At 46.7% G+C, this 13848-nt stretch overlaps 1 protein-coding gene across 1 annotated transcript in view; it reads left to right on the top strand.

The window, feature by feature from the left end:
* The window catches only part of CRB1 (crumbs cell polarity complex component 1), a 148916-nt gene that overhangs the window by 23480 nt on the left and 111588 nt on the right, over positions 1 to 13848 (top strand). Inside the window, exon 2 of the mRNA XM_082225414.1 lies at positions 12907 to 13473. Within this exon, the coding sequence (XP_082081540.1) occupies positions 12907 to 13473 (567 nt within the window). The remainder of the gene's footprint in view (positions 1 to 12906; positions 13474 to 13848) is intronic.

Consider the following 13848-nt stretch of genomic DNA (forward strand, 5'->3'; position numbering starts at 1 on the left):
TTACCTAGGGTTAGCCCTGCAGCAGTGAAAATCCAAGGTAGCTAACTGAATGCTCTTAATGAGATAAAGAGATTAATTAGAGGATGCGTCTAATTACATTATACTAGCATGAACTTCATTTCTTCACCCATTCCACCTGCAACAAGCAAAAGGAAAACCTGTGGTGGATTTTTGGACTGGCTGCTCAAGGCTTCGTAATCATAAAGCAGCAACTCCCTAAACTGTGTGCTACGAGAGTTGGTATTCAATGATAAATAAATAAATTAAACACTTGAAAGTTCTCGTAGTCTCAAAGTAGCCATTTGTAGAGTGAATTCCCTGCTGCACCTCTGCAAAATTCACTGTTTGCTTCAGATCAGAATGTATACCCCAGGACAGAAACACAGGGAGGAACTCATCTAAGGGGATTTTTATTCTTTTGGAAAATTTAAAACAAAACAACAAATAAGGGGTTGTCTGCTGCATTGACCATTGCAAACCCTCATTGTTATGGATTTTTTTTCTGTTCTTTTTTAATTTGTTCATTTCAGCCGCATCTCTAAACTTGTTATTATAATCGCATCTTCATCATTAGAGGTTGGGAGTTTTCCCAGGTCTTGCCCTTACAGCCTTGTAGAGACAAAGACGCTGATAAGCTGTGATTTCATATTACCTGACTGAGTTATCTCAATCGCCATAAAAGGCTCTTTGCAGAAATTCTGATAGACTCTTAAATCAATTTTCTTTTTCTTTTCTCTTTTTTTAGTAGGGGGTGCTGACAGTGACTCAGCTGTCTGAAGTTTGGCAAGCACTGGTCTTTAGGGCATCAGATTTCATGTGCCTGATCTAAAGCATTTTACTGTCCATTTTGGGGGTCACTATCAACCCCCCCCCCTTGGTGCTTAAACACAGAGTTGCTTTGTATACCCATTCATAAATGTAGAAAACGTAACTTCAGGATTTTTTCTTGGGTGGGGTGGGATTGTGGGATCAAAGTGGCAGGGGGCCCATGTTACAAATTTCTACTGGAGACCCCATCCCACCCCACCCTGCAATAATTGCCACCAACTTTCAAGACGTTCTGCTGTTGCTCCCTGCTTGCCTTCAGTTCCACTGCTCAGTGAGAGTTAAGGAAGCATCCTTCCATGCAAGTGTTTCTGAACAAGCACATGGGGATGTTGCAAGCCAAGGAGGATCAAGTGTGTGGCTGTGTTATGGTGACACCTGTCATGCTGTCGCTGTGTGTGCTGTCACCTGTCTGTTACTGGTGCCGACGTACCGGTAAGGTGTGTGGATGCCCACAGAGTAGCTGTGACCCAAAACAAGCCTTAATGCTCTTCCTGTTTAAGCCGTGCAGCAATTTAATATAGGAGCAGAATAGCGAAAGGGAAACTGCTTTGATAATCGGCTCTGAAATTGGGTCCCAGCTCTCTTTCATCTGTTAAACAGCTTCCTAGACGTTTGCAAAATGTCTTTTTCGCTTGCTCCTAATATCTACAGTGGCTATAGGGTGTTTGTTTTGCTTTGTTTTTCTTTGCGTCCGCAAAAATGTGTTGCTTCTTTGTCTTTGCCGAGTTGGGTGCGTTAGAAAAATAATAGTAATAGTAATTGGCTCTCTCTTTTGGAAACTGGAACAGCTTCTTCCTTTGGTTGCGAATGCTGTTGTTTTTGTTGGTTTCCACGGCAACCGTCTCCATTCAAGGCAATAAGCCACACACATGGTTTCCCTGGAAACATGCTAGCATGCTTCGAAAACGGGCCTGGAGTAAATACATTCCATATTCAGGGTCTTGGCGTTTTTATGGCTGTGCCGTTTGTGGATCATCGCAGGGCATAACCAAAAGGCTTGTTTGTTTTCATTTTGTGGTCCACTTCGTCATTAGCCTTTTGAGAAACAGAAGGCATAACTACTACTACTTCTTTTTGCCTTTCTGACACTGATTTGTTTGTGTTTCCCCCTCCCCTCAATTTCAGTCCTTCTCAGTTACCTGGATTTTTCTTTGGGTCAGAAATTTAACAGATGCGCAGCATAGGTTGGGACGTGGGTGACGCTGTGGGTTAAACCACATAGCCTAGGACTTGCCGATCGGAAGGTCAGCAGTTCAAATCCCCGCAATGGGGTGAGCTCCCGTTGCTCAGTCCCTGCTCCTGCCAATCTAGCAGTTCAAAAGCACGGCAAAGTGCAAGTAGATAAATAGGTACCACTCTGGTGGGAAGGTAAACGGCGTTTCCGTGCACTGCTCTGGTTCGCCAGAAGCGGCTTAGTCATGCTGGCCACATGACCCGGAAGCTGTACGCCGGCTCCCTCGGCCAATAAAGCAAGATGAGCGCCGCAACCCCAGAGTCAGTCACGACTGGACCTAATGGTCAGGGGTCCCTTTACCTTTACAGTATAGGCAAAGACAGTTGAGCCACCAGCCATTTCACAAACACACATACACTGATAACTTGTATGGAATGCAAAGGGAAAGGAATTCAGTCTCTGGGATTCAGTAGCTGTGCTTGTTTAAGGTTGGAGGCGCTGGGTTGTGGTGACTTGATGAAAATGTGCATTTTCAGCATTAAGGAAGGGAAATGGGATTATTAATTCATTTGGTAGCTTTATATCTGTTTTTGGCTAGAGTCTTCAAAGTAACTAACAACTTGTATAAAGCACAATAGCATACTCTTCAACATTTCTCTGAAAATAGGGACGTCCTATATAATATAATAATTTTATTATTTATACCTCGCCCATCTGACTGGGTTGCCCCAGCCACTCTGGGCAGCTTCCAACATATATAAATACATAATAAAACATTTAAGAACTTCCCTGTACAAGGCTGCCTACGGATGTCTTCTAAAAGTTGCATAGCTACTTATCTCCTTGGCTTGGTGGTCACATAACTCCACACCCTTCAACATTTCTCTAATGAAAATAATAATAATAATAATAATAATAATAATAATAATAATAATAATAATAATAATAATAATAATAATAATTTATTATTTGTACCCTGCCCATCTGGCTGGGTTTCCCCAGCCACTCTGGGCGGCTTCCATAGAAACCAAAAATACACTAAAATATCACACATTAAAAACTTCCCTGAACAGGGCTGCCTTAAGATGTCTTCTGAATGTCAGGTAGTTGTTGATCGCTTTGACATCTGATGAGAGAGCTTTCCACAGGGCGGGCGCCACTACCGAGAAGGCCCTCTGCCTGGTTCCCTGTAACTTGGCTTCTTGCAGCGAGGGAACCGCCAGAAGGCCCTCAGAGCTGGACCTCAGCGTCCGGGCAGAATGAAGGAGATGCTCCTTCAGGTATACTGGGCGGAGGCCGTTTAGGGCTTTAAAGGGTCAACACCAGCACTTTGAATTGTGCTCGGAAACGTACTGGGAGCCAATGTAGGTCTTTCAAGACCAGTGTTATGTGGTCTCGGCGGCCGCCCCCAGTCACCAGTCTAGCTGCCGCATTCTGTATTAGTTGTAGTTTCTGAGTCACCTTCAAAGGTAGCCCCACGTAGAGCGCATTGCAGTAGTCCAAGTGGGAATGTCCTAAATAGGAATGTCCTAAAGAAAAGCGGGCCATTCTGGAATCAAACCAGACACCAGGACAGCTTCTGTTAATCCTGGACTTCCTCTGAAAAATGGGGACACTTGGAGGGTCTGCATACACCAAGAACCAACAACATCCCATGGTGAATAAAGAGTGATTGTGTACTGGGTGAGAGAAAAGGCCACACCAACGCAGGAGAAATTATCTAAAATTATCAGCAGCAGTCAAGTGATGCAAGCCAATAGCAGGATTCTCCACCTGATCCTATAAAGCTGCTGTCTCTTCAGCCTGAGCTGCTCATTGAGACTAGGCTGCTCAGGAGTTCCTGCTCACCAGTCTTGCCTGTGGCATAGCAAAACGTAATACCCAGCAACAGCTGGCATGGTGGAGACGGTGCTGCAGAGCTGTCATCCCAACACTGGTACCACAGCTGCTTACATGGCCGGTGTAGTGCAGCATGCAAGGTCCATGGGCAAACTGGCAACATCAGTCTGGTGCTCCAACCAATGTGGCGGCACACCCTCGAACTCACTGCCTGGCACCCGCGCCATCCAGATAAGTGGCAGCGAAACTAGTGTCAGATAGGTAAAGGTTAAGGGCCCCTGGACAGTTAAGTCCAATCAAAGGTGACTATGGGGTTGCGGCACTCATCTCGCTTTCAGGCCGAGGGAGACGGCGTTTGTCCACAGACAGCTTTCTGGGTCATGTGGCCAGCAGGACTAAACCGCTTCTAGTGCAATGGAACACCATGACGGAAACCAGAGAGGACCGTTACGAGTGCCAGAGCACACAGAAACACTGTTTACCTTCCTACTCCAGCGGTACCTATTTATCTACTTGCATTGGTGTGCTTTTGAACTGCTAGGTTGGCAGGAGCTGGAACAGAGGAAAGGGAGCTCACGTCGTAGGGATTCGAACTGCCAACGTTCTGATCAGCAAGCCCAAGAGGCTCAGTGGTTTAGACCACAGTGCCACCCACATCTTAGAACTAGCACTGTGATGCCCAGTGTTGTACTCCAAATGATATCTGCGATCAAATCTCCCATTTCTTTGCTTTTAAACTGCTAGGTTAGCAGGAGCTGGGACAGAGAAACGGGAGCTCACCCCATGGTGGGGATTTGAACCGTCAACCTTCCGATCAGCAAGCCCAAGAGGCTCAGTGGTTTAGACCACAGCGCCATCTGTGTAGATGGCTCTGTGGCACCACATTAGCCACTCTTGGTAATACTTTTACAGAAGTTGTGTGCCACCCGCACTCTCGGCAAGATTCCAGGCAGTTCCAGGCCTCCCCCCCGGGGTTTGTGCTCTGTTGGAGAATTGAAGACTGTGGCAGCTTTAAGAAAAATGATTGATTCACATATTCACACTTTCAGCCTGTATGGAGGGAGTTCAGATCTTACAGCATGTTCATTTCAAGCAGGGCTTGTTCCCCAAAGCTGTGCAGCACTCAAGGGCATCTCTCCTAGCCGGCCTACAGTCAGAGTGCCAAAGATTCCTCTTAGACGCACCATCAACATCTTTTGTCTTGGTAATGCCAGTATCCCAGGTGAGCCTCTGGCTTGGAAGGGAAATCTAACCTGTATTTTTTCCACTGGCCTGCAGTCCCTCCCACCCTCAATACCGCAAATAATCAAAATCCCACCATTTATTAACATCTTGGGTTTAGTGGGATCTCCCCATCCCCATTGGTAAAAGTAATCTCTTTCAGTCAGTTCAGAATTTTAACTCAAACCTCAGGGCAGTCCAACTTTTCATACCAGGTGGACCTCAAGAGTACTTTGATATGGAACCTGCAGGCTGCACAGTGCAGGGGTGGGAAGCAAGGCCAAAATTAGAAACACATTGCAACCCTCACACTGCCTTCCCCAAGCCAGGTAAGCGAGGTGCTGGGAGCCAGTGTGGTGTAGTGGTTAAGAGCGGTGGACTCGTAATCTGGTGAACCGGGTTCGCGTCTCCGCTCTTCCACATGCAGCTGCTGGGTGACCTTGGACTAGTCACACTTCTCTGAAGTCTCTCAGCCCCACTCACCTCACAGAGTGTTTGTTGTGGGGGAGGAAGGGAAAGGAGAATGTTAGCCGCTTTGAGACTCCTTCGGGTAGTGATAAAGTGGGATATCAAATCCAAACTACTACTTCTTCTTCTTCTTCTTCTTCTTCTTCTTCTTCTTCTTCTTCTTCTTCTTCTTCTTCTTCTGGAAGGAGGAACAAGGCTCTGGCAGGGTCCTAGAGTGCTCCCACCTCCCACCCAAAGCCTAGCTCCTCACTCACCTAGCTTTGGGAAGGTAGTGTGAGGGCTGAGGGGGACAGGGGCATAGCAAGGGGGGTGCGGTAAGTGCGGACCACCCTGGGTGTCCCCACTGAGGAGTGTGTGTGACACTCACCGTGGGGCTTGCAGCATTCCCAAGCCACGTGCCTCTCCTGGTGGCTTGAGCGCCCGCAGGCTCCACGCTGCCCCAAACAGTCCGCCTGTTGCCTCCCTCTCAGCTGTAGGGTAGCTGAGTGGGAGGAGGCAGGCAGACTCAGAGGCCCCACAGAGCGTCCTGCCCCAATTCACCCCATCCTGCGGGCGGCTGGCCCCGCCCCCAGGCACAGGGAACACGCGCCACCCCAGGCGCCCAATCGGCTTGCTCCATTGCTGGTGGGGGATTCCTCAAATCTTGCTGAGGGCTGCCAAAAAGGCCCATGGCCCTCAGTCCACACATTGGAGCACTCTACTCTAGCTCCTGAGTTAAGAGCTGCATATAGTAGTTGGGATTATTCCCCCCTCTACCAGTCTGTTTCTTTGTCCTCAGACACACTTTATTTTTTTTTTACCTGCCAAGCTATCTGCTCTCCAAACATAGCATCTCTCTCTCTCTCTCTCTCCTTTCATGCTGGAGATGTCTGAGAAAAACCCATTCTCGTCTCTTTGACTCTTCTTAAGATTATGTGCCTGTGTTCTCATTCTCTTTGGCACTTCCTCAAGTGCCGTCATGTATCATCCAGAAACACAAGATAACACGCACAGCCTTCTGGGGTTCTATTTGCTGGGGAGTTGGCAGATTTATGGGGCTGTCTTTTTTGCTATCCGTCAGAGCCCATGCCAAACATACTGTGACAGGCCTAGGTGTATGACCGCAAAGAACTCTCCGATACCATGCACCTTGGGCGATGAATACACTTCCAGTGGAATCAGTTATTTCAAAATCCTTCATGGGGCCAAAGGACCTGAAGATATTTCATTGGCAGTGCAAGTTGAACACTGCTGTGTTAAAATCTCAGTGACAGGTTTGGCTTCTGTAAATAACTGGTGAACGCTAGGGAGATCCATGCACAGTTCTGAGTCATGACCTCGGGGGGAAAGACATAGCTGATGTTTAGGAAGAGGTTGTAGTAGCACATGGTTCAATGGCCCAATCTAGTTTTAGTGACGGTCCTGAAGGTCAAGTGATGCCACATAAGGGTGTTTCTTGACTGCAGTTTTCTTCAGTAAATATAGTGCTTAACTCAGGCAAACAACACTCTGACAAAATGGCATACAGTGGTACCTCAGTTTAAGTACTTAATTCGTTCCGGAGGTCCGTACTTAACCTGAAGCTGTTCTTAACCTGAAGCACCACTTTAGCTAATGGGGACTCCTGCTGCCGCTGCGCCACCGGAGCACAATTTCTGTTCTCATCCTGAAGCAAAGTTCTTAACCTGAGGTACTATTTCTGGGTTAGCGGAGTCTGTAACCTGAAGCGTATGTAACCTGAAGCGTATGTAACCCGAGGCACCACTGTACTAACATACTGCTCACCCACAAGCCAGACGGCAACTGTGCTTGCTTGCCTCCCAACCAACCACAGCACACACAAACTGATGGGCGCTATTACTTCAAGCTTTCTAGCAGTGCATCAGGTTTAACCAATATGGTGTCCTCAGATGTTTTAGACTACAACTCCCATCAGCTCCAGCCATCCTAGCCAATGCTCGGGGATGATGGGAGTGGCCCACATCTGAAGGGCTATCCCTACACTCCATGTTTTGGTGGGATTCCTTCCAATTTAGGGAGGTAAATCAAGGCATCAAGAAGCTGTAACATACCCTCCAACATTCCTCAGACGAAAATAGGGACATGTCTCACTCCTCCTGCAACTGACCCTCCTCGACACCTCCCCATTTTTGTCGACCCACTGCTCCCACAGAGCCTTTCCTGTCAGAATACGGGTGAGTGCCTTCTGTGGGACACAGCACATACACCCTCCACTGTCCTGAGAAAGCCCCTTGAACACGATTTTATTCTATTTTATTATTTGACAGATTTGCAAAAAGAAGAACAGACACCAATAGTGTTTTTAAAAGAGCGAGATTAGGCATGGATACACAAAGCTATATATATATATTCCTTGCATTCCATTCCCTTTCTTCTTGCCCAGGGCAGCCCTGCCCCTCAGAGCCAGCACTTCCTGTGGGGCTCGGCCTCAAGGTGGCGGCCTCTCCTCCTGTTCACCCACTCTCCAGGAGCTGCTACGAGCTGCCTAAGAGAGGAGGCCAGAAGTGGCAGCCATGGAGAGGCAACAGGATCACAGCCTTTGCAGCCACCAGTGTCATCACTTAGGATAAGCACCAGCTCATGTGACTTTACACCACAGCGGGTGGCACTGTGGTCTAAACCACTGAGCCTCTTGGACTTGCCAATCAGAAGGTCAACTGTTCAAATCCCCATGACAGAGTGAGTTCCCGTTGCTCTGTCCCAGCTCCTGCCAACCTAGCAGTTTGAAAGCATGCCAGTGCAAGTAGATAAATAGGTACCACTGCGGCGGGAAGGTAAACAGCATTTCCGTGCGCTCTGGTTTCCGTCACGGTGTTCCGTTGCACCAGAAGCGGTTTAGTCCTGCTGGCCACATGACCTGGAAAGCTGTCTGCGGACAAACGCCGGCTCCTTTGGCCTGAAAGCGAGATGAGCACCGCAACCCCATAGCTGCCTTTGACTGGACTTAACCGTCCAGGGGTCCTTAACACTAGTTTCGCTGCCACTTATCTGGATGGCGCGGGTGCCAGGCAGTGAGCTTGAGGGTATGCTGGCACACTGGTTGGAGCACCACATTGATGTTGCCAGTTTGCCCATGGACCTTGCATGCTGCACTGCACTGGCATGTAAGCAGCTATGGTACCAGTGTTGGGATGACAGCTCTGCAGCACAGTCTCCACCATGCCAGCTGTTCCTGGGTATTGCGTTATGCTCTGCCACAGGCAGAACTAGTGAGCAAGAACTCATGAGCTGAAGTCTGCTGATGCTGGATTTTGTCCATATGTAAAAGCCCTTGCACACAAACATTTATTGTGGACTCGGTTCTGCTCATGTATGTAAGTGCAGAGGCTGGGAGAAGTGAGTGTAAGGACAGCTGCAGATATTTGCTTTGCTTTTCCCAGCTCACTTACCTCCCTTTACGGTATATCAATTTTGCTGTAAAGGCGAATGATGACCACTCCCGACAGTTTAGTTTACATAGGTTTTGGGGTTTTAAAACTGGATTTCTGTAATATTTATTAGTACTAATCCCAACCAGCAGATGTCGCTCTTTACTGTGAGCAAACATTTTGAGAAAACTCTTCTTGACTTCAGATTCTAATATATTCCATTTTCGGAGGGGGGTGGGTGGGATCCCCTTGCCAAGCATCTCAGTTACATCAAAAGGCCTTAACGATGGGGCAAAATGTTTGGCACTAATTCCTCCAGTAATTAGGTTAACGCCGTGATGCCTTTTAAAGAGACTTGGAGAATTACTTCATGTGTCAGTCAGTCTAAATCCAAAGTGATCGGCAGTTTATTTTAATTTTTTTGGATGTTAAATATTAATTTTTAAAGAAATCTCTGTCAAACCAGGTCACTGCTAAGTGATCTTAATTGGTTGAGAATTGGGGGGGGGGCACTTGTACGATTCTTATTCCGCATTCAAAGAAAGATCTTGCTCCCAACATCACTGAAGGTTTCAATCCCACCCTCCTCCCTCAAACCCTTTTTACACTCCTTTCTGACACTGTTAATTGGGACAATATTCTTGATCGAAGAACAGATGTTTGCACCTCGAGCATGAGGAAGCCCATGTGCCTATGCGCAGCAGGCTGATACCCCCTAGCAGGGGTTACTCAAATGGCAGGTCGCAGCACACAGGAAAAGCGGCTCTCGTGGAATCAGATACTTGCTTTCCTGCACGGAAAGGTCAGAAGTCAAGACGCTCTCCTGTAGTTTCCTTTCCATTTCCCTGCACGCAACCCAGTTCAGTCTGTGTCTTCAGAAGGACGTTATGGTAGGGTGGCACTGTGCTCTGCTTTATAGAGAGCAGTCCTCTGTTCGCAGGGATATCAGACGACAGTCCTCTATTTGAAATGTTGCTCTGGTCCAAGTCTGGTCTGAAGATAATAAACTGTAAAAGAAGCCCAGACAGCAGGTCACCTGGTCACATTTCTCCTTATTATAGCAAGATGTATTGCATTTCTCCTTATATCACAGCAATCCTTTTCTAAAGTTGTGCCTATACATCTGAATTAGCATGTGTTAATTTTATGCAAAACAGTACCTTTTTGTGATGATGCATTTTCATTATTTTATTATTATTAATTACATTTGCATGCAGCCTCATAACATCTCTACAGAAGCTTACAATTAATAATTAAAAACAACCCTCTGCAAATGGCAAAAAATGAGGCATAAAACTGTAAGAATAAAAAAGCAACAAAAATACAGCAGAAAGATAAATCTTATCATGATTCCAAAGTTAGAACACAAATTTTGAAAGCAAGAGGTTCTTGGTTTTTGTTTTGTTTTAGTTTGGGCAAAGTCTAAGTGGCCATTCTAAGCTATGGAAAACTCCAAAACCCATTATTCACATTTGGCCAGATCTAAACCACTGAGCCTCTTGGGCTTGCCGATCAGAAGGTTGGCAGTTCGAATCCCCGCGACAGGATGAGCTCCCGTTGTTCGGTCCTTGCTCCTGCCAACCTAGCAGTTTGAAAGCACATCAAAGTGCAAGTAGATAAATAGATACCGCTCCGGCGGTAAGGTAAACGGCGTTTCCGTGCGCTGTTCTGGTTCATCAGAAGTGGCTTAGTCATGCTGACTACATGACCTGGAAGCTGTCTGTGGACAAATGCCGGCTCCCTCTGCCAATAAAGTGAGATGAGCACCACAGCCCCAGAGTCGTCCGCAACTGGACCTAACAGTCAGGGGTACCTTTGTTGTTGTTGTTTAGTCGTTTAGTCGTGTCCGACTCTTCGTGACCCCATGGACCAGAGCACGCCAGGCACTTCTGTCCTCCACTGCCTCCCGCAGTTTGATCAAACTCATGCTAGTAGCTTCAAGAACACCATCCAACCATCTCATTCTCTGTCGTCCCCTTCTCCTTGTGCCCTCCATCTTTCCCAACATCAGGGTCTTTTCCAGGGAGTCCTCTCTTCTCATGAGGTGGCCAAAGTATTGGAGCCTCAGCTTCACGATCTGTCTTTCCAGTGAGCACTCAGGGCTGATTTCCTTCAGAATGGAGAGGTTTGATCTTCTTGCAGTCCATGGGACTCTCAAGAGTCTCCTCCAGCACCATAATTCAAAAGCATCAATTCTTCGGCGATCAGCCTTCTTTATGGTCCAGCTCTCACTTCCATACATCACTACTGGGAAAACCATGGCTTTTACTATACGGACCTTTGTTGGCAAGGTGATGTCTCTGCTTTTTAAGATGTTGTCTAGGTTTGCCATCGCCTTTCTCCCAAGGAGCAGGCGTCTTTTAATTTCGTGACTGCTGTCACCATCTGCACTGATCATGGAGCCCAAGAAAGTAAAATCTCTCACTGCCTCCATTTCTTCCCCATCTATTTGCCAGGAGGTGATGGGCCCAGTGGCCATGATCTTCGTTTTTTTGATGTTGAGCTTCAGACCATATTTTGCGCTCTCCTCTTTCACCCTCATTAAAAGGTTCTTTAATTCCTCTTCACTTTCTGCCATCAAGGTTGTGTCATCTGCATATCTGAGGTTGTTGATATTTCTTCCGGCAATCTTAATTCCGGCTTGGGATTCATCTAGCCCAGCCTTTCGCATGATGAATTCTGCATATAAGTTAAATAAGCAGGGAGACAATATACAGCCTTGCCGTAGTCCTTTCCCAATTTGGAACCAATCAGTTGTTCCATATCCAGTTCTAACTGTAGCTTCTTGTCCCACATAGAGATTTCGCAGGAGACAGATGAGGTGATCAGGCACTCCCATTTCTTTAAGAACTTGCCATAGTTTGCTGTGGTCAACACAGTCAAAGGCTTTTGCATAGTCAATGAAGCAGAAGTAGATGTCTTTCTGGAACTCTCTGGCTTTCTCCATAATCCAGCGCATGTTTGCAATTTGGTCTCTGGTTCCTCTGCCTCTTCTAAATCCAGCTTGCACTTCTGGGAGTTCTCGGTCCACATACTGCTTGAGCCTTCCTTGTAGAATTTTAAGCATAACCTTGCTAGCATGTGAAATGAGTGAAATTGTGCGGTAGTTGGAGCATTCTTTGGCACTGCCTTTCTTTGGGATTGGAATGTAGACTGATCTTCTCCAATCCTCTGGCCACTGCTGAGTTTTCCAAACTTGCTGGCATATTGAGTGTAGCACCTTAACAGCATCATCTTTTAAAATTTTAAACAGTTCAGCTGGAATACCATCACTTCCACTGGCCTTGTTATTTGCAGTGCTTTCTAAGGCCCATTTGACTTCACTCTCCAGGATGTCTGAGGGGTACCTTTACCTTTACCTAAAGCTATGATCAATTTTGCACAGAACACAGGTGTAACCTCCACAGTCTCTACACACAGACCCTGCAGTCTAAATGATTATGAAGGCAAGAGGGAAGAAGGAGAATAATGCGCAGATAAAATAATAGATGTGAGGAATGTGGCCTGGGATGGGTCCTGAAGGCCAGGTTGAAAGGCATGGAGGACTGTATTTGTTCCCCTGGCTTTGCCCTGTCCCTGTATGCAGTGTCAGCAGAGAGAATGAGAATATAAACAGAAGACAAAGGGAGAATTGGAATTCTTAAACTACCTGACATTTATTTTCCATAATAAATTGCACTTTTGCATGTCATGGTTCACCAATAGATGCATTTCTGTGCACACTTCACCCCAATATATGCATTTTTTTGGGGGGTACACATCGCTTGGCTGGAGAAGTGCATTGCAAAATTGAGAAGAAATTGAAGGAATGCTGTGTTTTGACTCATGTATTGTTTTGGGAAGGGTGAGTTGGTTCTCCTTAAAAACTGCAACCTGAACAGAATTTCTCTCCCCCCACCCCAACCTTTAGCATAGACGACAACATTTTGTTGCAGCCATGCCACTTCTTGCTATACATTTTAATTGTCCCCGGAGTTGCCCATTAACTGCTTGCCTTTCCTTTTCTAGAGTCACTTTGCCTAAAAGATGGTCCCAGGTGCCTGTCGAGCTCTTGCCAAAAGGATCCAGAATGTGGCTGCAGCTGTCCGGACTCGCCAGGTGTCACCCCAGCCAAAAGGTGTGCCAAGCAACCCTACGACCCTTGCTCCTCCAGCCCGTGTCTTCACAACGCCACCTGCTCAAGCGCTGCAGGGAACCTCAGCTTTATTTGCACCTGCCCTGCGGGGTACGCCGGACCTACCTGCGAAACCGCTGCCAGCACCTGCGGCTCGCATTTCTGTGGCCACGGAGGCACATGCTTGGAGGAACCCGGTGGCCCCACTTGCCTCTGTACAGAAGGGTACACAGGTCCATCCTGCGAAGCTGACATTGATGAATGCCTTTCCAGCCCTTGCCTCAACGGAGCAGTGTGCAGGGACCGGGTCCGTGGGTACGCCTGCTACTGTGTGCCAGGGTACCAAGGGAAGCACTGTAACCTGGAAGTGGATGAATGTGTTTCAGATCCTTGCCTGAATGGTGCCACATGCCTCAACCTGATAGGGAATTATGAGTGTGTTTGCCCTCTTGAGTACACAGGTAAGAGCTCATTCATTCATTCATTCATTCATTCATTATATTAGATTCATATACCACCCTTCATCCCAGGGCAGCTCACAAAATAAAATACAGGATAAAAACATGGAAATTATTATTATTATTATTATTATTATTATTATTATTATTATTGTTGTTGTTGTTATTGTTATTGTTATTATTACTATTTATTTTTTTATTGAATTTATATACCACCCAATACCCAGGGGTCTCAGGGCGGCTCACAGAAAAAAATCAAGATATAAAACCACAAAATACATAATAAAAATAAAAAACAACAACCCAATAGCCCCCCTCAGTTGATTGTGGAGCACTCAGAGATGGTGAATGTTGAGGAGCTTGACTCTCCCTCTCCCT

The sequence above is a fragment of the Podarcis vaucheri genome (genome assembly GCF_965113315.1).
Source record: "Podarcis vaucheri genome assembly, chromosome: 6".
NCBI lineage: Eukaryota > Metazoa > Chordata > Lepidosauria > Squamata > Lacertidae > Podarcis > Podarcis vaucheri.